The 27,622-nt window shown below is 42.7% G+C and overlaps 1 protein-coding gene across 1 annotated transcript in view; it reads left to right on the forward strand.

Annotated features, from left to right (window-relative positions):
- LOC136576410 (potassium voltage-gated channel subfamily H member 8-like) overlaps positions 1-27,622 on the forward strand; it is a 463,162-nt gene that overhangs the window by 153,206 nt on the left and 282,334 nt on the right. Inside the window, exon 2 of the mRNA XM_066575676.1 lies at positions 20,909-21,142. Coding sequence (XP_066431773.1) covers positions 20,909-21,142 — 234 coding nt within the window. The remainder of the gene's footprint in view (positions 1-20,908; positions 21,143-27,622) is intronic.

Consider the following 27,622-nt stretch of genomic DNA (forward strand, 5'->3'; position numbering starts at 1 on the left):
TCATTCTCGTATTGTTCAGTTTAAATAGCGCTCATTCAATCATTCTCATTCACCTACAGAGTGAAAGCGAAAGCGAAATTTCTTGTTTAATTGAGCCATCCATGTATCTGCCTGTGTAAGCAGGCTACCCGAGTGAACGAGCCCACTCTGACATTGTTCACACGTTCGTTTGTTCACATGACAAATCGGCAGGTCTAAACGGACCCTTAGTCATCAGTCATAGTCTGTATGTAAATAGGCTTTGTATTTTTAAGGGAACGCCGTAATACAACATTATCAAATCTAGAGTTTTATCATATTTTCATGAGTCGTTCTTTTGCAAAGATAAGCTATTATATTTCGCGAATATGTGTCTATAGCTGTACAGATATATTGGCAACCAATTCTTTGTGGCAAGGGTCCAATATAATCAATTTGCCAGATTTGGCCAGGCGATAGGCCTGCGGTACTTGTTGATGTTGACTATGTTGACATACTAGACACTGGGCTGTAATGGTTTTGATGACCTCAAGAAGGCTGAACTAGATGGACATTGTCTTCCCTCAGCCTAACATACTGTGTTACTATGTAAGTGTAAGGGGTATACCTCTACCCTGTAAGTAGCTTTCTCTTCTACCCAACCTGTATGATCTTGCTATTGAGTCTCTTCCACATCTACCTGTGAAATTTTTATTTGTACATGCTTAATGTAATTACACCATCATTCTACAGCAGGGGTCCCCAACTCCAGTCCTCAGGGACCACCAACAGGTCATGTTTTCAGGATATCCTATGGTCAGAACACCTGTGGCAATGTCTGAGCCACCGACAATAATTACATCACCTGTGCAACACTGAGGAAATCATGAAAACATGACCTGTTGGCGGTCCCTGAGGACTGGAGTTGGGGAACCCTGTTCTAGAATGTCTGAAGCACAACGAGCATCTACATGAAACACACCATTCACCTAATTCTTTGCCCCAAACTCCAAGTATCCTTCAATATGTCTTTTCCTATACTTCTTTTCTATGAATATATTAATTAATTTTATCCCACACAAGCATCCATGTAGTTAACCCATTTAAAACCGACCATAAATCAGTATATACATGACACTGACTGATATCTTCCTGTCTCAGTGCTTGGAGCACTGTGTATAATTCTGCATACTGGCTGCTCTTACCCTATTCTGTAGTCACTAATAATTTGTTAGTAGTAGGATTATAGGAAACTGCCTTTCAGTATCTCTGATTTCCCGTATGTTTCGCCAAACGATCTGTAAACCATGCAGGTTTTCTATCCTCATCTGTCAATTGGTAAAAAGCTTTTCCCCCAGACTATTGGAGACTCTTGTACTGGAAGGGTTGTATCAGGGATTGCTTGATCTATCCTGGGACTGTAGCTACCTCTATATGTAGTGTGGCTAGTCCCCTTGTCCCTGTCTTCACTATGTCTTGTATGTACCATTTCCATTTAGTGATACTAGCTTCCTGTGCATGACCTATCTTGTCTGTCATAGGCTTGCTATTTACCTATTGAATAATAGGTATCACAGTGGCCATATGGCCACTTAATGACCTCCTGTAGGTTGTTCTGTCTCTACCAAGGCTCAATAGCAGGGCAGTAACTGTTTCACAAAAGGTGTGTATTTACTACCTGCATCTGTAATTTCTTATTCCAAAAACCTAAAGGTACCTTTTTCTTTCCCTGCTTTTGCCATAAACTCCAATTTCCATGTGTCACCCACAGACATATTGAACTCCACTTCCCTGTCATCAAAGGCCATTAATCCATAGCCTGCTATATAGCTTCTTTTGCCACTTCATATGCTTCCTGTTACTCATCAGTTCACTCAGACTCATACTTTTTATATTTGACTTTGTATAAAGGAGCCAAGATTTGACTAAGATAGGGAATGTGCTGCCTTCAAAATCCAAAAAGGCATATGAACCTTTGAGCCTCCATTTATTTTCTGTCTAGCCTTTTGGCAAGATTCTCTATGTCCTTGATTCCATTGTATATCAATGAATGTAACAGTTTGTGACAGTGCTTGGACTTGATCTCCAACCCTTGATCGCTCATGTAACTCTTGAATCATGATGTCATCAATATAATGTAATACCTGCATTTGTTTGGGTAAATGTAAAACATCTCGGTGTTCTGCTGCCATCCAATGACATATGGTAGGGCTGTGTTTATATCCTTGAGGAAGACGCGTGGATGTATATGGCCTTCCTTGCCATGTGAAAGCAAATTGTGACCAAAGTTCTTCTGCTATAGGTATGGTGAAGAAATCATTAGTTAGGTCTATCACCGCATATCACTAAAGGCCCATTTACATGCAAAGATGATTGCTCAAAATTTGTTTAAAAGATAGGGAGATAGCAGTTTATGCAAAACAATCGCTAAAACTGTCAAATGGTCACTAATGCCCATTAGCAGCTTATTACCTTCATTTGCATGTAAATGAGCCTCTGGGAGCTGTATGCAGATAACAGGTGGTCTGTTCTCTGCATACAGCTCCTATGTTGCAAGCTGAATACAATGTAATCAGCGCTTCCATGGAGAACATGGCATGCGGTTCCTGCTATCAGCTCTCTGTCCGGAATGACGAATTTTATGCTCACCTAAAAATCTTTGTTTGGCTGAAAAGTAAACGATGGTAGCATTTACACGCAACGATTATTGCTCAAAAAACATAGTTTGAGCGACTTTTTTGAGTGATAATCGCTGTGTGTAAATGGGCCTTTACCTCTGTGTCTCTGTATCTTTTCTATCAATGGAATTGTGCTAATAATGCAGCTGTTAATGGTGGAGTATTTTTATTCAATTCACGATAATTTACAGTCCTCCTCAATGTAACATCACTCTTTTTCTTTGGCCACATAGGATTGTCCCATTCAGTTGTCACTGGCAATAATACGCCCACTTTCAGCAGTTCTTGTATTGTTTTAGTTATTTCTTTATGCCCCCCTGGTATTTGATATTGTTTTTAACTAACTACCTTTGTGGGTTTGGGTAGTTGTATTGGGGGCATTTTGAATTTTCTTTCATCTACATGGTTTGCTGAGATACATTTTTTACCCCGAATTGATACTATCCTCCTAAACATTGCAAAGTTATTCCTCATAAGATATCTTTTACATATTCAGGGACTGGCAAAATCATTACAGAATACATTTTCCAAGGTAAATGTATGCATAGTAATGCACACTGTAATGCATCAGTAGTGTAAGACATTACATGCTGCTTTGACTGGCCAGTTCTGCTCACATGTACAGCACTGGTCAATCAAAGCAGGTGTGTAATGTCTTAGACCAGTTTTTCCCAACTCCAGTCCTCAGGGACCCACAACAGTTCACATTTTCAGGATTTCCTCAGTATTGCACAGGTGATGTAATTATTGTCAGTGCCTCAGACATTACCACAGGTGTTGGCTCTACAGGATATTCTGAACACATGGTTTATCAGCGATCCATGAGGACTGGAGTTCGGAACCACTTTCTTAGGCTTCATTCACACGAGCGTATATCGGCCGTGCTTTCACAACCGGCCGATATACGCTGCCCTTCTTCTGGCCAGAATACAGCGGCGGCTTCCGTAGACTCCTAGAGGAGCCTATGGTAGCTGCTGTAGAAGGGAGGTGGGAGGGAGTTTAGCAGCATGTCTGCTAAACTCCCACTCTCTTCGATCCTCCTCTTCATCTCTTGCCGGCTGTTTGCAATGGGAGAGGGCGGGATGAGGCGGGAGCTAGTTGCTAAGCTCCCGCCCTGTCCCACCCTCTCCCATTGGTGGCAGCTGACAAGGGGCGGAGAAGGGGCGGCAGCTTAGTACACTAGCTCTCTCCCCCTCCCCTTGCCGAGAGCTGGCAAGAGGGTGGAAAAGCAGAGCTAAACTGTCTCCCCTCGACCGACAGCATTCCGGGCTCAGTGTCTATGCAGACTCATGCCATCTAAACGGGTGTACAAATAGATTTGTGCGTCTGTTTCACGCACTTTTCGGTCACACTGTGGCCGTGACATGGCCAACCAAAAATCGCTACGCTCATGTGAAAGAGCCCTTAGATTAATGAAAACTACTAATATGCAATGTGCAATGTCAGAGAAGTGGTTGGGATGGAGCAGCAGAACTGGTTAGTGGTGCCCCGGCGGACTGAAGACAGGTGAATATGCTTTATTTTTTCATTTCAACACATACCCAGCCCTTATAAATATTTATATTGAAAACATACAACCCCTTTAAGTACAAAATTGGTATGCACCAGTGTAAATGGACCAAACTGAGAGGACGAGGAGCACAAACATACACTTGTTGCCTCGTATATCTTAACTGGCAAAGTCCAGTTTCAATAACAATGACCAGAGTTGATTTCACTTTCCCATTTAGCGTGACTTTATTCAATCCACAACTATTTAAACATCGAAATTGATAGACAATCAAAAGGTCCTGAACCGTTCCTCTCATCTCTACTTACAATCCGCTGTGATGAATAGATAGCTGGAAACTTGTACGCTTTCATCTGCGGGCTTTAATCAACAGACTAGTCATACCAGAGCCGCCATTTGCAGCTTTGTATTGATAATTATAGTAGATAAAGTCTGATATTTCGTTGTCATTTTGGGGTCAAATTCCAAAGCTTCTTAAAAATGTAACTGCAAAAGTAGCAAGAAGGGAGTGAAAAACGGAATCTAGCTCTTGTTTCTTTTATTAAGTTCTCCTAATGACTTTCCGTATGTGACTAATAACAGTGTATTCCACAGCAGACGTAAGAATCGCTCATAGTTGTCTTCTCTCCAGCGTGACTTCTTTATTTCTCTATGTAATCCTAGCTGTTGAAACTTCTGGTAATAACGGATCTAAACCATCTCACCACACAAGGGATTTATTTCAGAGGAAATTCTGCACCATATGTGTCCTATAAAATATTGCATCCATCTGTCCTGGTTTTCTAGGGACAGGCCTTTATAGTTTTCGGCAAAATGTAACCAGGATACTAAAAACACATTGATTCCATTTTTACAGACTATTATCAGCTTCCTACTGAAGAAAATAAATCTTGGTATTTGTATAGCGCCAACTTATTACACAGCGCTTTCAGGTAATTGTTATTTATTACCCCCCACCAAGCTGGGTTCTCATTTTACCGACCTCGGAAGGATGGAAGGCTGAGTCAACCTTGAACCGGCTACCTGAGACATGTGGAGATTGAACTTGCAACCTTCAGGTCATAGGCGAGAGCTCAAAGACTTCAATTGTAGCTATTATGAAGAGATATATTGAGGAGATCGCCCTCGTTTGGTAGCGTTATTTAGAATTTGAAGCCTAATATTTCTTTCCACTTAGGATTTTATAGATATACAGAAAAAACAGAACACCATCTATTCATTTTATTGGTGGCCGTTCTTGAGCCAAAAGGTTCATTGTATGAAACTCTTAGGCTGCCTCTCCTTGGGCGATTGTTTATTCCGTTACTTGTGGCAATAATCCAGTCGCGGGTAACGCAGTGAACGCTTTCTATAGTGTTGTTATGGAAAGCACAGCCGCGGTGTCCATGAGCGGAGAATCATAGCGATTCTCTGCTTGCAGGATCTAAATCGCGACATGCTGCGATTCTCCACGGTGAGCCTATCTGTCAGATAGGCTCACCACTGAGACCTGTCAGCGCTCCTACCTGCCCCCTCGCGGCACAATATCGCTGGCGATATTTCGCAACGGCCGTGGACAGGGGGCCTTGGTAGCAGTTAGTAAAATACTGGGAACACATCACACATTCACTAAAAAGGGTACATTTTTTTCTTAAACTGATAGGCACTTTTATATCTGCTGGCCGCCAAACTCATTTTGAGTTAATTTGTATTGTTATTTACCTTTGTCTTTTCTTAAAGGGGCCTTTAAGAATTGATGGCCTATCCTCACATATAAGGTACATTTACACTGCAAAGATGATCGTTCAAAAAATGGCTTTTGAGCAATCATTTTGCATAAACTACTACTTGGTACTAATGCCTATCAGTACCAAGTAGTAACGTGTGAGCCAGCAGAAGCTGTAGTCAGGGAACAGATCACCCGCTATTCCTTGATTACGTTCCTTTTGTTCTGCCAGCGGGGCTGAAGCGGAGAACAGCTGAGACAATGTAATCCGCTGTAAACAGCGATCCTCAGGCAGAGCACAGCGTGCGGTCCTGCTTATCAGCTGTACGGCCGAACAATGGATTTCAGGTTGAACTGAAACCGTCATTCGACAGAAAACTGAAAGATGGGCTCATTTACACCCAGTGATTATTGCTCAAAAGATGGCTTTTGAGTACATTTTGAGTGATAATCGTTGTGTCTAAATGGGTCTATAGGCCATGAATATCTGATCAGACGTGCTCCGCTCCTCAGGACCCCCAGCTGATTGAAGGGGCCGTGGTGCTCATTGAACACCATAGTCTCTTCAATGCTTATGGCCTCATGCACAGGGCAGGTCCAGATTCCACCTGTGGAATCCCACATGGAATCCGAGCCTGAGTGCAGCGGCTGACCCAGCGTACCTGTGTTTGCAGGTGGTGGTGTACGCGCAGACATGCGCAGTACAGATTTTTTTTTAACTCCTGCTTTTCCCGCGTAATCTGCGGCCCGTCCACAATGACAAGGAAGACAGTTTTGTGTGGATTTGCCACAGCAAATTTCTCTTAAAATTTCTGTGGATTTGCTGCAGAAATCTTCTACTGTAAGTAGACATGTCCGTCCTGCAAATATGGACAGTGGTCTAGTGTGGTGCTTAGGTGTAGAGTATAGTGAAGAGTGGATGCACTGTGGGACAGCTGACATATGTGTGCAGTCAGGACAAGAGCATCGCTACTATGGTGAATACTGGACTGCAAACTATGGAAGCTCAACTTTACATAGAAAGGCAAACCTTCCCAAGATAGTTTTTCTCTTTCTCTTTCACTGCTAGTTATGGCTTACAAATACTGATGCTAAAAACTAACCAAATCAAATCCTGCTGTGCGATAGTGAGTGCACCCCACAAAACAATGGGCGTAAAGAAAGAAAGTGAGAATTAGCCTACTGAAATCAATGGGTTCTATTCTCAGCGTTGTGCGAGTCCCCACGTGCAAAATCGCGGCATAACATATTTGTCTGCTTAAGCCCTTAAGGCAGATGCACACAGATGTATTTGTGTGCGGATTTGCACATGCAATATGCAGAGAATAGAGCCCATTGATATCAATAGGTTCATTCTCATCTTTCGTTTTTGCGTGCGCATATCGCTCATGTGAAAAAAAAATGCAGCGTGCTCTATTTTAGTGCGCATTTGCGCACCAAAGGCTCTGTCAATGAGGGTACACAAATGCGCACCCAGTTCCCACGCGATTGTGCATTGCACTGTGCAATTTCACGGGAAAAAGAACAAATCTGGAACTAATTAAGCTAAATACCCTTTTATATCGGAGTGCGACCATGCAAAATCGCCCCGACAATGCAAAAAGTACCATAATATGCACAAAAAGACTCAATCACAGCGCAAATATATGGCACTTCGTTTTTGCAAATATGCCCATGTGAGTCTGGCCCTAGGGGCGTTGGGGTATCTTCACACAACACGTAATGACTGCGGGCATTCCACACTGGAAAACCCACAGCAATACATACACAGTGGCCAAATCTGCACCTAAATGCTGCGTATCGGTTTTACTAGCAGAAATGCTGCAGATGTTAACCCTTGTATTTCGGGGATTAAAATCCACAGCATAAGGGCTCGCTCACACAAGAGACCTAATTGTGCACTAATTTTGGGCACAAAAAAATCGTGGGTAATTGCGCAAAAAAAAGCGTGAATGGATGATTTTTTTGCACTGAAGTCTTGAGCTGTATCAGTGTTGAAACAACGCTGATGAGTAACGGAAGAGATGCGTTGCTGTTTGTAAGTTCGGGCACGATCGAGAGAGATCACGATAGCAGCCCCGAAGTCCCACGGAACAGCAAGTTTTCACTTTTTAAATGTATCGCTGTAAGCTCCTCTGATTCCCCGGCAGTGATGAAGGGAAGCCCTGACAGGGACTCCCTTTATCCCTGCCAGGGCTTTCCTTCATTTACCTGATGGTTCCCTCATCTCCACGATGAAGGGGGCTTCCCCCAGTGCTTCCCTTCATCTCTCTCTCTCCAGTGAAGAGAAGCCGTGCAGAGGGGATGAAGGCGTTCTCCCGGTGCTTCCCTTCATCGTTGGGGACTCCTTTCATCCCAGCGTGGCTAGAGGGGTTCCACTGCAGCAGAGATGAAGAGCTTCTCCAGCAGTGGGGGAACCCCTCCATCTCCCCTGCAAGGGAACCCCTCCAGCCATGCTACTGGAGAATCCTGTCATCTCCCTTTCCCGGAAGTCTTGCATAGGAGTCTATGGAGGCTTCTGCGCTTTGTGCACCAAAGATAGCTCAGAACCTATCTTTTCGCACAGCAGGGAATTTCAGTCACTGATGTCCTAACTTTTTAGGTGCAATTTTTTTAAATTGTGCAGCTAAAATTTCTCCATCTGAATGTAAGTTAGCTGCGTAAATTGTATTGTGTGAAGAAGCCCTAAATCTGCAACACAAATGGACATGCTGCGGAAAATTTTTGCACTGCATGAAGGAGATTTTTTTAAAAATGCCATAGAATTTCCACAATGATTTCTGCAGCGGAAATTCCATAGCATTTCCCCCATGTGTGAAGATGAGTTCCCGCCTCATCCTTGATGAAAATCTGTGTTTGCTTGATTAAAACAAGCATACTTTCAATCCGGTGCTTGCAATATGGCAAATAGCCACAAGTAGTCCTCCTGTCGGGCCGTTCCTCTTGGCATCAGGTGCCACAAGACTGGGTGAAGGAGGTTTGGTGCATGACCAATGCTTCACTGTGCATGCCATGGAGATGTGCCTTCAGCCCAGATACCGAGACTATGCACAGGAACCAGTGCTCCACATAACTACTGATGGCCAAGTAGCAGATCGCACACATTGAATTAGAAATTTGTTTTTTGCAGTGTGTCTTTTAGAAGGCTTATAGATGAGCGTTTTGCACACAATGCAAAAAAACTCCCAAAATTTCTAATTCGGTGTCTGCAATATGCCACTTAGCCATCAGTACTTATCAGGGGCACTCGTTCCTGTGCATATTTCAAAGGTCATGGCCTGTCTTTTGACGTAAATCACGGGGAGCTCCCATAGATTTCTATGGCCTATTTCACACAGGTGATGTTTTTTCACACAGGTCGCATTGCGGCAAAGTTGCATTTCCGCGATCTAATTCCAGAAGGAATTAGCGTGTTCGTGTCCATTCACACAGCCGTGTTGCGTGAATAGGACATTGGAGCGACGGTTGGCAGAATGGCTCTATTTAGCTTAAATAGCTAAATAGAGCCAGCTGTCTTCTTCAACGAGCTGCTTTTACACGCGGTAGGAAAAGATAGGTCTTGCGCTATCTTTTGGCTGCAATCAGCCGGCAGCTCCCATAAAAGCCTATGGGAGCTGCTGGCAAATGGAGAGGGAAGGAGGGGGAGTGAGGGGCGAGAGTCTAGCAGCGCTAATGTATCTACCCCTGGCCAACAGAATTACGGTCTACAGCGTATATACACCGCACCCGGTCGCATGAATGGGCAAGAAAGCACGGGATTTATCCGTGACCTGGTCGCGGCTTTCTCTCATTCATGCGATTTTCAGCCACGAGGCAGTCAGACTGAAAATCTCGACGCGTGAATAAAACCCAATTCTTTAATAGACTGAAATTTGGTGGTGGTGGCCGATTACGGCAGCAAATCCATGTGACGGGTTCTCTTTAAAGTTTCTCTAGGTCTACTTCACTTGCTTTTTACATATATGAGTAGCAAATACAATATGGCTCCAAGGGAGATAATGACGCTAATTATTATTCACAAAGTATTATTATAATCACAAGATTTCTTAGTCTTATTCGGCAACAATCCTCTTACTAAAGTAACTAATGACAGTCTAGACCAAGAAAATTACTTGACTTAATTGCATTTAAATAATCCATTGCTATTTCGTTCCTAAATTCTGTGGGTCCGGTTACAGTCTGTATGAAGGAAGGAATTATTGAAACAATGGCATTAAATATGTAGTAGACTCTTTACATTTCTAGTAGAAGAATGTGTACTATTCAATGATGTGGGATGCGGATTTGTGGTTAATTGGTATTGTCTACAGTTTCTATATGGTAAGTGATATTGGCTCAGGAGTAGAGGAGTTATTATACAATTTGCAAGAAACAGTAAGGGCTCTGTTCACGGGCGTTGATTCGCTGGCGGTAAATCACCGCCGAATCACGTTGCTATGGAAAGCGAAGCCCCGCCTTCCCGTCCACGAGCAGAGAATCATTGCAATTCTCCGATTATAGATAGCCTTCGCTGTCCGCAGATAGGCTGACAGCGAAGATCCTTCTGCCGGCTCCTGCTTCCAGGCCGTGGCTCTGCAACGCCAGGGGACAGGCAGCCTAAGGTTCCTTTTAAAGGGCACAATCTCTTTTGTAAGAGCGAACGAGCTGGTGACATCACTGCTGGCTCGTCCGCGCTAATGCGGGCTGGTTAGACAGGCAGATTCATCGTTGACTCGTTCAATGAGAATCGTTCAATTCTAGTTCAGTGTTTCACATTCGCTATGTAAAACACTTAACAAGAATTGTTTAAACGCAACGAGCTAACGATGATTTTTATGCCCGCTGAAACGATAATCGTTCCGTCTAAATGCACCCCTTGTAAAGACTTTAGACTTCCCTGGATTTCTGCATTGATTACTAATAAAATGTGTTTTGATTGTTATATAAATTACGACTTTAGACAAACACAATCTATAGTATCTAAATTGATAACATACAAACAGTTGCACACAAGGTACCAAGAAGTATTCATGAACTAAAACACACCTGCAAGGAAAAGTGGTCCAAAATATCTTCTGAACACTCTGCAAATTTTACTTGCAGCTATAGGAAATGTTTGGTAGAGGTTATTAAAAGTATCTAGCGGTTATTGAATTCAAAGGTTCATTTACTTCACCTGGGTGCCTAACTCTAAAAGCCATGATCACCCAGACGTGACAGATAGGCCCACATGTTTTGATCAAAATACGTGCTAAGAACTTTGCATTTTTATGTGATTAGTACATACAACAGTAATGCAATTTTATTCCAAAATTAACCCTTTGCAATCCAATTTTGGATTCAGGGTTTCCTAGAGGGTTTTCTCTTTCGGCCATTATACAATGGCGCCATCTGCTGGCTAGAGCCAGTACTGCGGTATGGGACATGCTGGAGAGGCTCCCCGACAACAGAGCGGCCAGTAATATACAGTAAGAATACCCTGCCGGACGTCTTCCGACATCGGAGTTGTACAGCCTTCAATCAGAATGTCTGAAGACGTCAGGCAGTGGATTGGAAAGGGTTAAATGTGTAAAGGTGCTTTTAAATGGGTGGATTTATTCAGAGTTCCGCACCCAGATTCCGCACCAAAATCCACACATCTATGAGCGATTTTTTTTTTTTACATTTTTTTTTTTTAATGCCAAATTGAAATGGCTTAAATCAGCCTGCAATTCTGCATCAAAATCCACAAGAAGGATAAGTTCACACAGCGGGATACACCATGGAATTTTCTCCATAAATTCCATCTAAGAAAATAATGCCATGTACCTCGGATTCCTGTTGCATTATTTGGCATCGATCTGCATACTGAATTTGACCTGTCAATGAGCAAAATCCACATGCAGATGTATGGCGCAGTAACGAGTGATGCAGAAATGTGCAGAAACTATATTTTCTGCATTTGAATTCTGCACATGAACTTTGCAGATTAAGGCCACCTGCACATGGCAGGGCAAATTCCGCACATGAGAACCTGCAGCAGACTCTGTGTTCGGCCGGCATACACACGTACCTGTGTTTTGTCTTCATAATCTGTACTGCAGATGGTCCGCATGGCTCGCTGTCGGAAATGCGCAGGGAAGATTTTCTTTAATCTACTTCCCTTCCAGCACCATTGCTAGGCGATAATGCGGCTACTCGCGACCCTACCACAATGTCAATTGCGGAAGGGCCACAGGTTGGACAGCTTCCATTGACATCAATAGAAGTCGTCCGCGCAGAATCCATGAAAAAATAGAGCATGCTGCAACTTTTTTCCGCTAGCAGAAAATCACATTCGCTTTCGGCTCATGTGACCGGACATGTGGATGCTGTAGTGGTTTGAGTTTGTGCGAAATGCCGCAGATCATCCACGCAGGAGACAATGGTAGATTCTGCAATTCAAACTCGCTCTTGTGCAGGCGGCCTAACAGGCCAAATTCTGCTTGCAGATCTGTGCTAAAAACTGTGTCAGAAAGATGTAAATTTTGACGTAAAATTTAGAGGCAAAGTTCCCATTCTTAGCAGTGAAATCCACTGTGTGAACATATTCTAAGACTTGCAAATTGAAGTGTGGGATTTGCAGCAGCGGAATATCCTGTGGAGTTGGGTGCAGAATGCAGAATAATTCCACCCTGTGTGAAAACAGCCTTTGAGTGCTAAAGCATATGATTTTTGCAACTTTCTCAAAGCCAAGATTATAATAAAAATAGAAAAGTACTTAGGCCTCCTTCCCACGAACGGATTTCCGCCGCGTAATTCGCGGCGAAAATCCGCTGCGTTGCCCGCAGCTATTAGGTTCTATTGAACCTAATAGCACAATGCTCACGATGCGTAATTCCAGCGCGGAATTACGCACCGCGATTTCTCCCGTCCTCACCCGCAGCATGCTCTATTTTCTGCGGGTGAGGACGGGCTGTACGCACTGACGGCTTCCATTGCAGTCAATGGAAGCCGTCCGTTCACGCTATCTCCCGCTGTAACCAGCGGGAGATAGCGTGAAAAAACGCTTTCCCGCCCACCGCCGCGCGTCATCTGACGCCAAATGACGCGGCCGGCCGCGTCACGTGACACGGCCGGCCGCGTCACGTGACACGCTCGGTGACGCGGCGGTGGTGGGCGGTGACGGGCGGTGACGCGGCGGTGGTGGGCGGGGAAGCGATTTCACGCTATCTCCCGCAGGTAAGTATAGGGGCTCTGGGGGGCGCCGTGACGGGCTTCACTGCGTAATATTACGCGGCGGACCCCGTCACGCTCGTGGGAAGGAGGCCTTAAATTGGAGAGTAAATATTTATTGTATTACAGGCATAGTCACACAAATTAACCTATTGATACTAAAATGAGGATATTTATACCTTGGCCGTGTATAATCACCACAGATTTCTACATTTTCAGCTTGGTTGCATATTATGGAATGAGCTTCCTTTGGTCATGGTGACATCTGGAAATTGTTGCCAACCATATCATTTCATCATAGTGCTTGTAGATTAAAAATTCTATGCTAAATGTCTGTTCCACAGCAGGTCACTATGTGCCATCGATGCAAGGACATCAATAAACCAGACAACACTCAAGGAATGCCTTGTTGTAGAAACTAGTTTACTTCCAAAGCATATTTCATCTGCTGTAATAAAAATGATTTGGCAGAGCGGATATATAAAAACGTCTTCAAAATTACAGCCTATTGGGTAAAAAAGTATAGCAGTTCCAGGAACTGCAGAATGGGGAAAACAGAATGCTGAATATAGCAAAAAGTTACTTCACTTCTATATGTAAACTCCTATCCATCCAGATACATAATCTACTCTAGAGGTTATAGTGTTTTCAATCACTGCTGCTAGAATAAAAATATTCCCCTTATACATATGTATCTTTCGACAGGTGAAGAATACATTGGTTTAAAAACAAATCGCCTATCAGTCAGCCTCATGGAAAGTTCAGGATGGATGTAGTGGAGCTGTGTGTGTGATGTGTGGGGGTCAGGATGGATGTAGCGGAGCTGTGTGTGTGATGTCTATCAGTCAGCCTCATGGACAGTTCCTTCACTTCTTTTGTATATTAAAAAAGTAGCATCAGCATATTCTGAATTGTAGAATTAAAGTCTGGCTTACTTTTTTGCAGCTGCATGAGATATTGTATCATCAGCTGTTTTGAAATGGGTTGAGTCCGATCTCCTGGGGTTCCACTCCAGACACCTGGCATACAGCTGATTTCACTGGTGAACGTCATTGCCACCCAGACACTTCCCCTGCAGTAGCCACGGTCTTTGGATTATCCCAGAGGATGAGAATAATATTACAACAATTGGGAAATTAATAATTGAAGATTGTGGGTCATCCATGTAGAATTGGAAGATGATATTGAATCAAATGTATCCTCTTTCATCTTTGTGCAGTCTCTGGATCAGGCTGATACTAATTGAGTTAATATACTCTCCTATGCCGTGTTTGGTGTCTGTAGATAGATAAAATCATGGTATCAAATATGGCAGTCATAGTTTTCCCCAGTACTGGTACTGTGGGTTAGCATGGAGCATCACGTTGTGGAAGGTGTCTCTGCCCACTAGCCTGAAGGGCAGCATTTCCATTGCAAGCAGTTGTGCAATGGTTGCGTTCAGGTTCTATGTTCATGAATGGTTGGGGTTGGGTTTGTTTTTTTTACTGCTCCTATGGTTGTGGAATGGAGAGCTGGCTACTGACCTGGGATGTGCTGGAATATCAGGTAGATGTCCATGTCGTTAAAGGTGGTGGTGATGGTGGAGGCTCAACTTCTGCTCTCCACTTCCCACTCATGGTTCTGAAGCTCGTGGCCCGATCCTGATTGTCAATTGCAGAAGAGAGGCCTGAATTAGGCATGCTACTGCCCCTACACAAAACTTCCTCTCTGTGCTTAGAGGCCACTATATGACTAGGGAGGGAGATGGAGGAAGAGACAGCTACTGCAGTGGAAAAGGGAGCAGGATGAGATTGACTCTTTGCCCTCTGATTCATGTGGACTCTCCAAGATAGCCAAGAGCTGGGAGTTCATGTGACTGTATTGCACTTTGTGTTGAGGTTGTTTGCGTTTTTGCCACATTTTAAATGATTACCACTGATCTTACAGATGACCGCTCTTCTGTCATCACATATGGTTTCAAAAATGCCCAGGCTGCACAAGATTGTACCTGGCTGTGGGCCTGATTTTGCTGCTGTGACTAGTAGTACCTGAGGGAGGTGGCTGTGCCCTTTTGTTTTTCTGCAACACCCTACTCGCTGCCTTGGCAGGGTGCTGCCCCGTAACACCTATCTCTTCCTCCTCTCCCTGCGAGCTGCTATGAGGACTCTCCCTGCCTCTCCATGTTAGGTCGAGTATTTCATCCTTTTACACCTCCTCTTAATCATCCTTCTCATTGTGAGTGGACTTAAGGTCACAGAGAGCACTGCAAGCTTGTACCTCTGAGTACATATTGTCCTGAGTACATATTGCCTGTGGGGGGCTGACCACGCGCACTGATCCACTCTTGTTTTTCTTTTTGGAGAAAAAAAATGGTTGGGGTCAGTGCATTCAATCTCTTGGTCTTCTCCCTCTGGTTGATCAAACAGCTCCTAATACTAATCCCTGTGGACTGCTTTGGAGGGAGCGGGGATTTGGCATGGAATAAAGTAGAGCAGGATGCTCATGGCCGACTGGTGCAGACTAACTGCTATGTGCCTGTGACTGGGAGGAAGAGGAGATGGCGGTACTTGAGGCATGCTGTATCCTTCACTCTACGACCTGTTATGCATGCTGCAGATGTAACACACTGATAGAACCACTTCTAGGGAATGGCAGTGGGCTTGCCTCCCCTCCTGCAGAACATGGAGCTGTTGCTTCTGGGGGAGCTGCTTTTTTTTGGGGGGGTCACTTTTTAGTGTAGTTTTATACAATCTATCAGCTAGCTGCGAATGGCCTGCAAATAATTTGTAGTGGCCAGACATCTTAGGCTGCTGACACGCACTGTATGTATTTGCTGCTTCCCTGTTTGGATATCATTTTGTTTTATATTAACAAACAAAGCACCACCAAGTAAATAAACCACAATCCCTGGGAGGTATATGTGAAAACAGAAGACCACAGAGTATAGATTGTATCTTTGTAAGCTGTCTCTGTTGGGCGCAGTGTGACTGATTTCCTCAAACCCTTGCTGGCTGCATAAGGTCTGCAAATAATTCATAGTGGCTTTGAATGCCGTCTGAGGCAACAAACAGAGAACTACAATATCCCCCATGCTTCACTGCTATATACGTTGACAGTAGCAGAAATATACCTTTTCCCAATGTACAAACCACGTTTTGTATAGGCATATATATTCGAGATGCAGCAACTTTCTCTGCTCCCTCCAACAGAACCCTGTTTAAGTTCTCAGCTTTCACACCGAACAAGAATATATCCTCTGCAGAATAGCTGTTCCTATTAACAACACACAATGTGTTTATATAGGCATATAAAAGTGATGCAGCTTCTCTGTCCTGTGCTCAACTGTGCCTAAGTCATATATAGCTAGGTCATGTGATGCAGGCGTCTAATGAAACTGCTGCCCATATGCAAGATGGAGGACACATTTGGTGACCGCAGCAAGGCAACCTTGTGGCCTTATGGGAAATTTGATTTTCCCACGATTTTCGCCCAAATCGGTTTGTCCTAACTCAATTCGATTTTGCAAAAATTGGGATAATATTATCATCCGACTGAGTAAGATGAGCAACACTATTCATAACTTTATGGGGGGGAAAAAACTTCCGCCCCCACACGAGCTTTAAGAAAAGATACAGCAAGTTATTTTCTAAAGCTAATCTAAGCAGTGATGAGATCGGTTGCATGCAGGGTCTTTAATTATTTTTTGTATAGTGTGTATTTATATACAACAGCCGTTCTCATTTGTAATGTTCTTCACTGAATCCCAAATAATAGGGTGCACAATAGTACATTCATACACTTTTATCCATGAACAAAAAGGATTATGCACCGCCAAAGCAATTTACTGATACAATTCATTCTAAGGGTTTTATTCTAATATTGAGCTTCTTTAAAATATGCTGCACTTCAAATTGCATTAACATTGTGGTGCTTCTGACTCTCCACATCAACTGCAACAGGAAAAAGCTTTTAATTTTGTTCTATGAACTCTATTTGCTTCTGATCTTAAAAAGGTCTCCGTATTGGCTTGTGCCACGAATACGAAAATAGGAAATCCGAGACGATTGTTGAATTTTCATTTAGCATTTGCTTACTTTTTTGAGACACAAACAAGAGATGTATGTTCTTCAAAGTGAACTTTAGCTCCTTTCATTTAGACTGTTGGTATGTTCCTATGTTTCATCTCTACATCTGCATTTTAAAGGCAGTATACTGTGTGATGTAGATCAGACAAGTCTGGGTTGGGGGCGCGTTTCGAGTCAACAAGCAACGCTGACACATTGTGTGTGCAGTATCATATTTATACACTTTACTTTCATCCAGATCAGAGTTGCTCCTTCTTCTTCTTTGGTCCTCAGATAGGTTCCGATCGTGTTCACATAGAGCTGACACATAAGTTTCTTACTGTTCACTGCACATAAAAGTTAAAATAGGGTGCTGCAGGATGCAACAGTATTGCCTATACAGATAGATCCTGTGTAGAGATGAGCGAGCGTACTCGCTAAGGCAAATTACTCGACCGAGTATTGCCTGATGCGAGTACCTGCCCGCTTGTCTCTAAAGATTCGGGTTCCGGCAGGGGAGAGCGGGGAGGAACGGGTGGGAGATCTCTCTCTCACTCTCCTCCCCACCCCACCCCCACCTCCCTGCTCACTCCCGCAACTCACCGCTTTCCCCCGCCAGCACCCGAATCTTTTGAGACAAGCGGGCAGGTACTCACATAAGGCACTACTCGCTCGAGTAGTTTGCCTTAGCGAGTTCGCTCGCTCATCTCTAATCCTGTGCCATTAACGTCTTTTATTAAAAAATTACAACAATGTACATCTGGATTCTGCTTTTTTTACAGGACAGAAAAATGTAGCAGGATGCAGTTGTATCATTATGTGTCTACAGCATATACACAGACCTGTGTGTTTCCATGGTTACAGACTACAAAATAAACCTTGTGTAGTCTGGTCTGGCAGTCATACTTTCTTTTGTCTTTACTTTACTTTTTGCTACTATTCATTTGTTAATTAAACAAGAAAGAGGGGACAGAAGTGAGCATGATGACAGCAGACTAAGACTGGCTTGAAGAAGAATAAGGGAATTCTCTCGTGGGCTGTCAGTCGGTAGTGGCCCCCAGCTCCTTTCCGCTTGCATCGGCGGCACAGTACACTGGTTGCAATAAATACAGATAGGCAGAATCTTAACCAGTCTTTATTTCTATATAATAAACTGGTTAGTTTATATCTATTTATACAGATGTGTAGGTTGGCTGAGATGACATGTAGTTGCATTGGGAACCCAATCCTTTGTATCTGGGCCTCGATTCTTGAAGCTGCGGAGTCCCCATCACCAATATTATTGCAGCTTTTTCCTAATGCCAGCATCTTGAATGAATAGGTATACCCGGCTCACAGAACTAAGAGGGCTGGTAGTCCAAGAGCCAAGCAGTAGGCTACTGAAAGGGCCCCAAGACAGAAACAGTACATGGCAGATACCAAGCTGCAGTCTGCTCTGAGTTGCCAACCGTCCAGAAATTCCTGTCCGTGAAAAAAAACAGATTTGTCCGTGATTTTATTAACGCTGTTGACACTGGAGCAGGTTATTGTGACTGTAATTATCATTTTACAGCTCACAGTGAACGCTGATAATGAGGTCAGATCAGTACGGTTTTCCAATGTGTCAGTAAATAAAAATTAACTATACGTGATTTTTGCATAAGTTGTCCAGAAAAATGAAAAACTCAGGTTGGCTGGTTTGCCCTGTCCTACTAGATAATTGAAATAAATTCATTTTCAAAGCTATCTGTCATCCCTTTCCTGCAATAGGAAATTTTAACTTCCAGCATGCCCTGACAACTGCAGACTTTCAGAAATCACTGGTAATTGTAGTCTTCCCCACAGCTTGCATTCCATGAGGAAGCTTGTTAAGTGTGTTGTCCGGGACTTTTTTGATATTTATCTCTTGATGAACTGCCCTGGAACTGTGGAAAGCACAATGCACTGACCAAAGTGCAGCAGACGCAGCTTCTATTAAATGCTTCCTGCAATTTCTATAGAGACGGCAACGGCGGTAATCAGATGATCACCAGGGATCCGAGAGGTGGAGCCCCACCAATCAAAAAAGTCCTCTTTCTTTCTGGGCCCAGACTGCCATTGAGAGTACTTCCAGCCATGACTCACCTGCTGCAACCCCTAATCAATGTTTCAGTGCTCCTCCCATAGTAATAATGTGCCTGCTATGGTCCCACTTAATAATAAAACCCCTTATGTGACCCCATTTAATAATCCCCTATGGGTGTCCCTACTTAGTAATAATACCCTCTTGATGTCCACCCTTAGTAATAGGACCTCCTCTGTGGCCCCAAATAATAATACTAACCCGTTTGGTGCCCCATAGTAATAACGTGCCTGCTATAGTCCCACTTAGTAATAAAACCCCTTATTTGACCCCATTTAATAATAAGCTCCTCTGGATGCCCCCACTTAGTAATAAGACCCTCTTGATGTCCCCACTTAGTCATAGGGTCATAGGACCTCTCTGTGGCCCCAACTAATAATAGTAACCTCTTTGGTGAGCTACTGTGTAGCCTCAAATTGTAATAGCAACCCCCTTTGTCACTCCACTTAGTAGTAGGATCCCCTGGGTCCCCCTGCTTAGTTATAACACCCTTTCTGCAGCTCCAAATGATAAGTGACCCCCTTAGTGCCCTTGCTTAGTAATTGCTCCCAAATTGTAATAGTGACTCTTCTGTAGATCCACTTAGTAGTAGGATGCCTTGGGTGCCCCCACTCATTAATAGGACTCCATACGTGCCCCCATGCATGTTTTCAGCCCCCTGACCATGCTCCTAAAACTCCAGCTGCTGGAAAGGGTTAAATTCCTTAATACATTCACTCACTGGCTGCCATCTGTGTACCCGTACCATGTCCGCATAGCGCACAGTAACTTCTTCACTCCTTCTTCCCCGGTTTCGGCACTTGTTGAACTCTGAGCACTGCTGCCTACCGGGCAGAGAAGTGAAGAAGCTAATATGTGCTATGCGGAGATCGCATGGGATTCCAACAGCAGTCAGTGAGTGAATATAATAAAAATGTAATCCTTTCCAGGAGCTAGAACAGAGCCAGGCAGTCCTAGATAAGAGCGAGTCTAGTGATGTCCCCTTTATCTAGGTGAAGTGGTGTGCCTTGTGCGGTTGTATAGGTTGCACACCACAAAGCCAAGCCCTGTCTATAGAGACACATGGGTCTGCATAAGACCCGTAGACACAAAACATTAGTGCAAAGTTTAAATGGATGGAAGCAGTAAAAATGGTCATGTCAAGCGGAGAAGGGCACGTTGCCATAGCAACTTCTCATATGGTTGGCAATATTGTCTAATGTCAGCCTCTGTAATATATAGGGGATAGAAGTTGTTATAAGAAGAGGATCAGTCAGTGAGTCGTTTAGATGATGACTTTTTAGGGGTTTTATGTGGGTGTCATTATATTACTTGTTAGGCTGTGTTCACAAAAGCATTGGAGGTTGCGGACGCCCGTGAAAATAACATTCAGCGCTATTTGGTCTGTGAAAGTGCTGGAGTGCATAAGAGTGTTGAATGGAATACCTTATAGTCAATGGGTTCTGTTCAATGCCATGCTGGATCCAGCCCTTCCAATTTTGCCATTGTTCGGCTCCTATTACTGAGCCGAACAATGGAAAAGAGACATTGCAGGTCGGCACTTGTGTGAAGAATCCCTTACAGATATGTTATAAATTGGTAAGAAAATGGAAGAACACATTTTCCAATGATTACCTAATCTAAACTTTATGGAGAAGTTTTGTTTTCTGAACAGTTTTTTTGAAAACTTCATAGTAGATGATGATAGAAGTGCTCTTTAGAAAACTTTGCTGACACAGATTTTCTTGTCTTTTCTTTCAGACAGCAATTTTGTCTTGGGAAACGCTCAGGTGCTGAACTTGTTCCCCATAGTCTATTGCTCCGATGGGTTCTGTGACTTGACAGGATTTGCCCGGGCTGAAGTGATGCAGAAAAGTTGTGCCTGTAAGTTTCTCTATGGACAGGAAACCAGTGAGCAACTCAAGGTGCAGATTCAGAAAGCTCTGGATGAGAAAAGGGAGTTTAAGACAGAAATCATTCTCTATCGGAAGACTGGTGAGTAATAACAACCATGTCTCTTAATACATAAGATATGTATTCTTTTGTCTGCAGGCGGCATTCTGTCTTTGAAGGATGCATTTTAGATGTGTGCTTCACACAGGGTTTCACTTTGCTGTATTATTTTATGATGAAATGATCCATTATTGAATGGCCAGTAAGACTATGTGACGTGTCTAAACTTACCAATATGTCTGCTTCAAGACATAATAGGAAATAGTTATTTGTTCTTTTCTAAGATGTGTAAGAAAGTGTTCCAGTATATAATAAAACTAGCTGATATACCCGGCTTCGCCCGAGTTAATTTGGTACTGGTGTTTATCTGGTGTTCACACGGAAAATCTTATGAAGTCGTGGTTACTTTAGAGATACCGAGGAAAAAAATATGTTCACCATTTTGCATGGTTCTTTGCATTACCCACGTGGAGGTAACCATGCGACATTTCCTTCATATAAAATGACATCAGGAAGTGGAAGAATTAGATTCCGTACGTAAAATTTGGACGCTATTTCTTTTGCACATAGAATTGAATAATCGAGTTGGGACCCATTAACTTTTCCTATTTATGACATAATCAATGGTCATGCCAAATTTCAAGTTTTTATGACATCGGGAAGTGAGAAAATTAGATTTCGTACGTAAAATTTGGACGCTAATTCTTTTGCGCTTAGAATTGAATAATCGAGTTGGGACCCATTAGCTTTTCCTATTTTTGACATAATCAATGCTCGTGCCAATTTTCATGTTTCTAGGACAACGGGAAGTTGAAGAATTAGATTACGCATATCAAATTTGGACGCTGGTTCTGTTGTGCTGGAATTGAATCATCGAGTTGGGACCCATTAGCTTTTCCTATTTATGACATAATCTATACTTGTGCCAAATTTCATGTTTCTACAACATCGGGAAGTTGGAGAATTAGTGGCGAGTCAGTGAGTGAGTCAGTCAGTGAGTGAGTGAGTCAGTCAGTGAGGGCTTTCGTTTATATATATATATATATATATATATATATATATATATATATATAGATATATATATATATATATATATATATATATAGATAAATAAATATATCTTACAGTATGTCCTTGGAACAGCACTAAACATAAATCAGTGAAGTCATAAATAATAACCAAATTCTAATAGGGAATGTTTACTTACTTCTTAGGGCTCCTCCAGAAAACCGTATTTGTGCACATGTTTGCACACATAAAACATACGTGCGCAATTCACAGGATCCCCATGAACATGTTGTTTGCACATGGAAAAAAGTAGGACCTGCACTATTTTCCTGCGTATCTGCACACCAAAGGCCCCATAGTCTGTAGTCAAAATGCAAATGCGTAATATGCCTCATAATTCCATGAAGAATAAATCACATCTGCACCTCATAAGGCTAAATAGCCTTTGAAATCACCACGGGGAGGAGGGGGTGTCATCCACGCATGTGAACTGGCCCTGTGTGCTAAAAGTACAGTAGTATGCACCAATAGATGCATAACTTTACCTTATCAAACCTCATTTACTGTGCAAATACATTGCATTGAAGCATGCGCAATTGTGCATTTGGTTGTCTGAAGCCGACCTTTGAGCTCACTCGCGAGAGCATATTTGCAATCCGTATTACGTGTATATTTTATACACGTGTAATACGGATAGCATGAATCCACTAGACTTGCATTGGGGTATGCAAACATGCGCTTATCATGCATACATTTTATGCACATGAAAACAAATAGTAGCGTGATCTACTTTGGTCTGTCTTATGGACTAAAATTGCCCTTGCAAATACATGCCTGTGCAAGTGAGCCCTAATGCGTTTCCATCTCAGGCGTTCATCACCTAGCAGAGGACCATCCCTCCATTGTTTGCCATTGTAATTGTTGGCCATGGGTTTTTGTCATTCAGCAATTGATCACCTTTGTGTACCCAGTACTTCTGTGGCTCAGAACTTCAAACCAGTTGTGTGAAGGTTGGTACACAGAAGATCTTGTAGGTCCATATTCATCAACTCATAATTAATCTTTCCACTTCTATATGCTGAGAGAAATCCACCAAAATGAGGGTCTCACTTTAGGAATGCATGAATTCTACACTCTGCAGGTAAATACACTGCTGACATAAATGTAGATATGTCCAATTCCAAAATTAATCGTAATTGAGTATACTATGACTCTAAACTATCGCCGACTGGTGTGGATCTGTGCTATGGCATTGGGGACTTCCATTGGGCCATACTGTACCTCCTTGTCTCATAGAAATTCACAGCCAGGTGTACAAGGTCATAATTAGAGATAAGAAAACTGAACCTGAAGAGTCCAAATTCGGGCCTACTTTGCAACAATTCAGTTTGGCAAGAACCTGAACTTCATACAGCTCATTTCTGCTGAACCGGAACTTCATAAAACCACTCAAAATGTACTAAACACTGTCTAAGAGGAAGAAGGTAATGATGGATCCTCTTCAATGGATATAGCTCAGTGGGTAGTATTGTTGCCTTGTCTGGAGTTTTGAAACTAGGACTCCAACATTGCAAGGCAACTCCAATTCCATGCAGACGTGTTCCTTGGTCAGATCTGCACCTAGGACCATAGCACTGCAAGGCAACAGTGCTAACCATGAAGCGAAATCCATTGAAGCGGAACCACCAGCAGTTGTAGGGATCTTTATGAATTTTTGTTTCTAACTAATGCATACTGAACTGAACTTTTGCCAAAACCTAACTTTTGCTCATCTTTAGCCATAGTACATTGGCTGTTTCCATATGAATCGGACAGGGCAAATAATTGTGTCATGCTCCATTGGCTGGTGTATTACCAAAGTATTCTCCCGTAGTAGGTTTTGTTGGTGGGGAACAATTTGGTGGCCCCTCAACATACAATATTAATTGGTTCCAAGAGAGTCCTTGAAGGTTGAAAATATTGTATGCTGAAACCATAAATATATGGAAAACTGCTAATTGGCTCTGAAGCTCACAAAATGTCAACCAAAAGCAACACAAAATGAATATTAAAAAATAGTAAGCAGATAAGTAATACAGATAAAACAAGTTCTTACATATAAGGCTGGGTTCACACAGGGCGGAATTGCCACGGAATTTCCGTGTGGCAATTCCGCCCGTGGCTCTTAATCCCGGGATTAGCCAGCAAAAATCTCATCCACACGCTGCAGCCAATCCATTGCAGCAAAGCTGGGTGGAAACAGACATGCGGAGCATAATTCAATTCCGCGGCATGTCAATTCTTTTTTCATTTCCGCTGCAGCCTCTCTCCTCTCTATGGGGAGAGAAAGCCACAGCAGAATGCCAGCGGCAAAACTGCTCCAAAACCCACGGCGAAATGCCGCAGGTTTTGAACCAGCGTCTCTCCCGTGGAATTTCCATGTAGTTATTCCACGAGAATTCCGCTGGAATTCTGTCCTGTGTGAACCCACAGTCAGAAAGAACTGCTGGAAGCTGTAAATTATATCTATGTAGGAGGACAGGAGCTTCCTCGGGGTTCTCTACAGAACACAAAATGTACAAGAAAAATAAACCAGTGCCGTCCTTACCTGGTGTCCAAAGAAGCAACTCATCTGACACAGGTAAGAGACAGGGCAGAACATGCAATATCAAACTGTATTGTAGAGAGGCGCTACTAGACAGCCGATCAGTGCCCATTCTAATTGGTTTAATTTTCCACTGTTGGATCTAGAAACTGCATTGCATGCTGGAAATATTGTATCCTGAGGCCATTGTAACTTGAGGGATCATTGTATCTCTGTAATGTACTGCAGTACAAAGGCAGCATGTGGCAGCACTCAATAATATGGATGTGAAGAGACTTTCCATACAAACTGCTTACACATAACCCTACTTGGGATCTAAGGGTCCATTTAGACCTACCGATTTCTTGTTTCAATGAACAAACTATGTCAAAGATTGCTCTCAGGCAGCCTGTTTATACAGGCAGATACATTGTTGCCAAGATCAAACGAGAAACCGTTGTTGGTCACATTGGCTGTATGAGTGAATGAGAACAGCTGAATGATCAGTAACTGAACGATAAGTGAACGAGCCAACGATGACCTTTATGCCTGTATACAATGAACGACAAACAAAAAGTGAACGATTCCTCGATCAGTGATCGATCGTTGGCTCCATTCACACTGAACAATGTCGTTCCTTTTTGCTCATTTGAACGATTTTTGGAAGTATACTAGTTCCATGTAAAAGGGCCTTAAAGCACCAGTACTCAACACATGTGGCACAATGTACAGTGACAAGCCAATTACTTCATTCCGTCTAGAACGGCTATTTAATGAATCACACAGTTAGTTACTTGTTATTTGCACTATAAAGAAAAGTGACAAGCCAACAAGACCGGGCAAGCAACCTTCGCTCCATAATAACTGCAATGTCCCCTCATGTCTAGCAGATACAATAGTGAGCAGCAATACATGTTAGTTACTGACGGCCTATTTCTAGCTGGATTTGGTTCACGCTGTGCTTTGATGCTCCGTAGCACACAAACTGGCAGTGAGCATTAGCAAGGCTTCCAATTCCTCTTCCAATGTCTGCAGTTCATTGAATTCTTCCCTTAGTGGTTTCAGGCTTGAATGTTTGTACAAATTATACACAGATGGGACGTCCTCTGGGGTTAAATATCTTTTTTTGTTTCCCAATATTGGAGATAGTTTATCTGTATCATGTTAGATACAGAAGCTTTATGTTTATACTAGATTGCCTGTTTCCCATACCATTGCTATTATGACAATATGTACATGTGAAGCCCGATGGCCATTCGTTATCTGTTATGTTCACATGCCATTCATACAGTTCTATGTAATCGTTTTATTTCTTGATGGATTTATTTTAACCCTTTAACTACTGGTCAATTTTTTTTTTCAATTTTCACCTTTCAAGAGCCATGACTTTATTTTCCTGGGTCGGGAGGGATATCATCTCTCCTTAAGGAAAGCACCTAGAAGGTGTGTAAAAAAACACCAAGGAGGTTGAATGGGAAGGCTTATAAGGCCATGCATGCTCCTCTGGAAAATATGCAAATAAGGAAGATGGAACAATGCTTCTGCATTACAACCTATTGGATGGCAGTATTCGTTCTATTCAATGTTAGACCCTTTAAACAAGTCTTTAAAACAATGATTTATAATCAGGAGTGCATTGTCCTCAGACACACAAAAAGGAACTTATCCTTGTAATGTAAGGAGCTGTAAGACCTGTTCACATGTACGGACCACAGACAGGATAGAAATCCCCAACACACAGCAGGACTATAAAATCCCTGGGACATTAGCATGTGTCACGTCCAATGTTGTGTACCTGATCTTATGTAGTAAATGTCCTGTTGGAGCCTTTATGTTGGAGAAACAGGACAAAAACTGAGAGCCAGGATGAGATCTCATTGCCACTCAATTAGAGAGGAAAAGATGAATTTACCTGTGGCAAAACATTTGTGTGGTCACAGACATAGCAAAGAGCAACTTCAAACACAGCGTCACAGAAGAATTTGGGAGCACAAGTTTATGGCCATGCTTGACACCCTCAGGAATAGAATGAACCGTGGCCCAGGATTCTTGCATAAGTGGAGAATATGAAAGGTCTGAAGGAGCTCAAGAGAAGTGACCTCCTTCCAATCATTGTTTGTATTTATTTATTTTTTTTAAACTTCATAAAAATTCGAAAATTGATTTGTAAAAATGTTGCCATCCAATAGGTGGTGCTGCAGAGGTGTTTCCAGCTCCTTCTTTAAAGGAGAGATAACAGACACTAAATTTCGCAAGATGTTCCGTAGAAAGCATTCTGCAGTTAAAAATGCAACATTAACACTAATTGACAAAATCCTTGTCTGTGCTGCATCCTGCAGACAATTTCTTCCCATGTGAAAAGTCCCTAACACTCCCATACAGGGAGCCCCATACAAGTCCCATACAGGGCTTTCATAGCACGACTCTTTGTTCAGTGAAGGTTGTGCTTTTGCACGCATTTCTGCGTTTTTTTACTGTATTTTTTATGCTGCTGGGGACCATTCACATTGGCGTGGGACACACCGTGATCTTAAAGGCTGTGCAGCCTTAATTAGTCCGTGGTGTTCAGATTTTCCCACAAAATTGCGCAGTTCATTGTGCAACTGTGAGGGTATCGGGTGCGCATTTGTGCACCTCCATAGACTTCTATGATGCCTTTTGGTGTGCAAATCCACCATAGAGCATGTTGTGTTTTCTTTTTGAACGCGCGAATTGCAAAAGGTAAAGTGAGTTTGAAGCCATTGAAAACAATGTGTTCTATTCTCTGCGCGCACTCATGTAAGTAAGCCCTAAGACAGTATTATACACCAATTTCCGGTTCAGTTCGTACTAAATTGGACAGAACCAAACTTTTTGTAAAAGTTCAACAAACTGAACTTTTTAAAAGCTCATTCATCACTCACAACAGCAGTAACTTTTGAACACTAAGGCCACCTGCACACAAACGGATT

This window comes from Eleutherodactylus coqui, chromosome 8, assembly GCF_035609145.1.
Source record: "Eleutherodactylus coqui strain aEleCoq1 chromosome 8, aEleCoq1.hap1, whole genome shotgun sequence".
Lineage (NCBI taxonomy): Eukaryota > Metazoa > Chordata > Amphibia > Anura > Eleutherodactylidae > Eleutherodactylus > Eleutherodactylus coqui.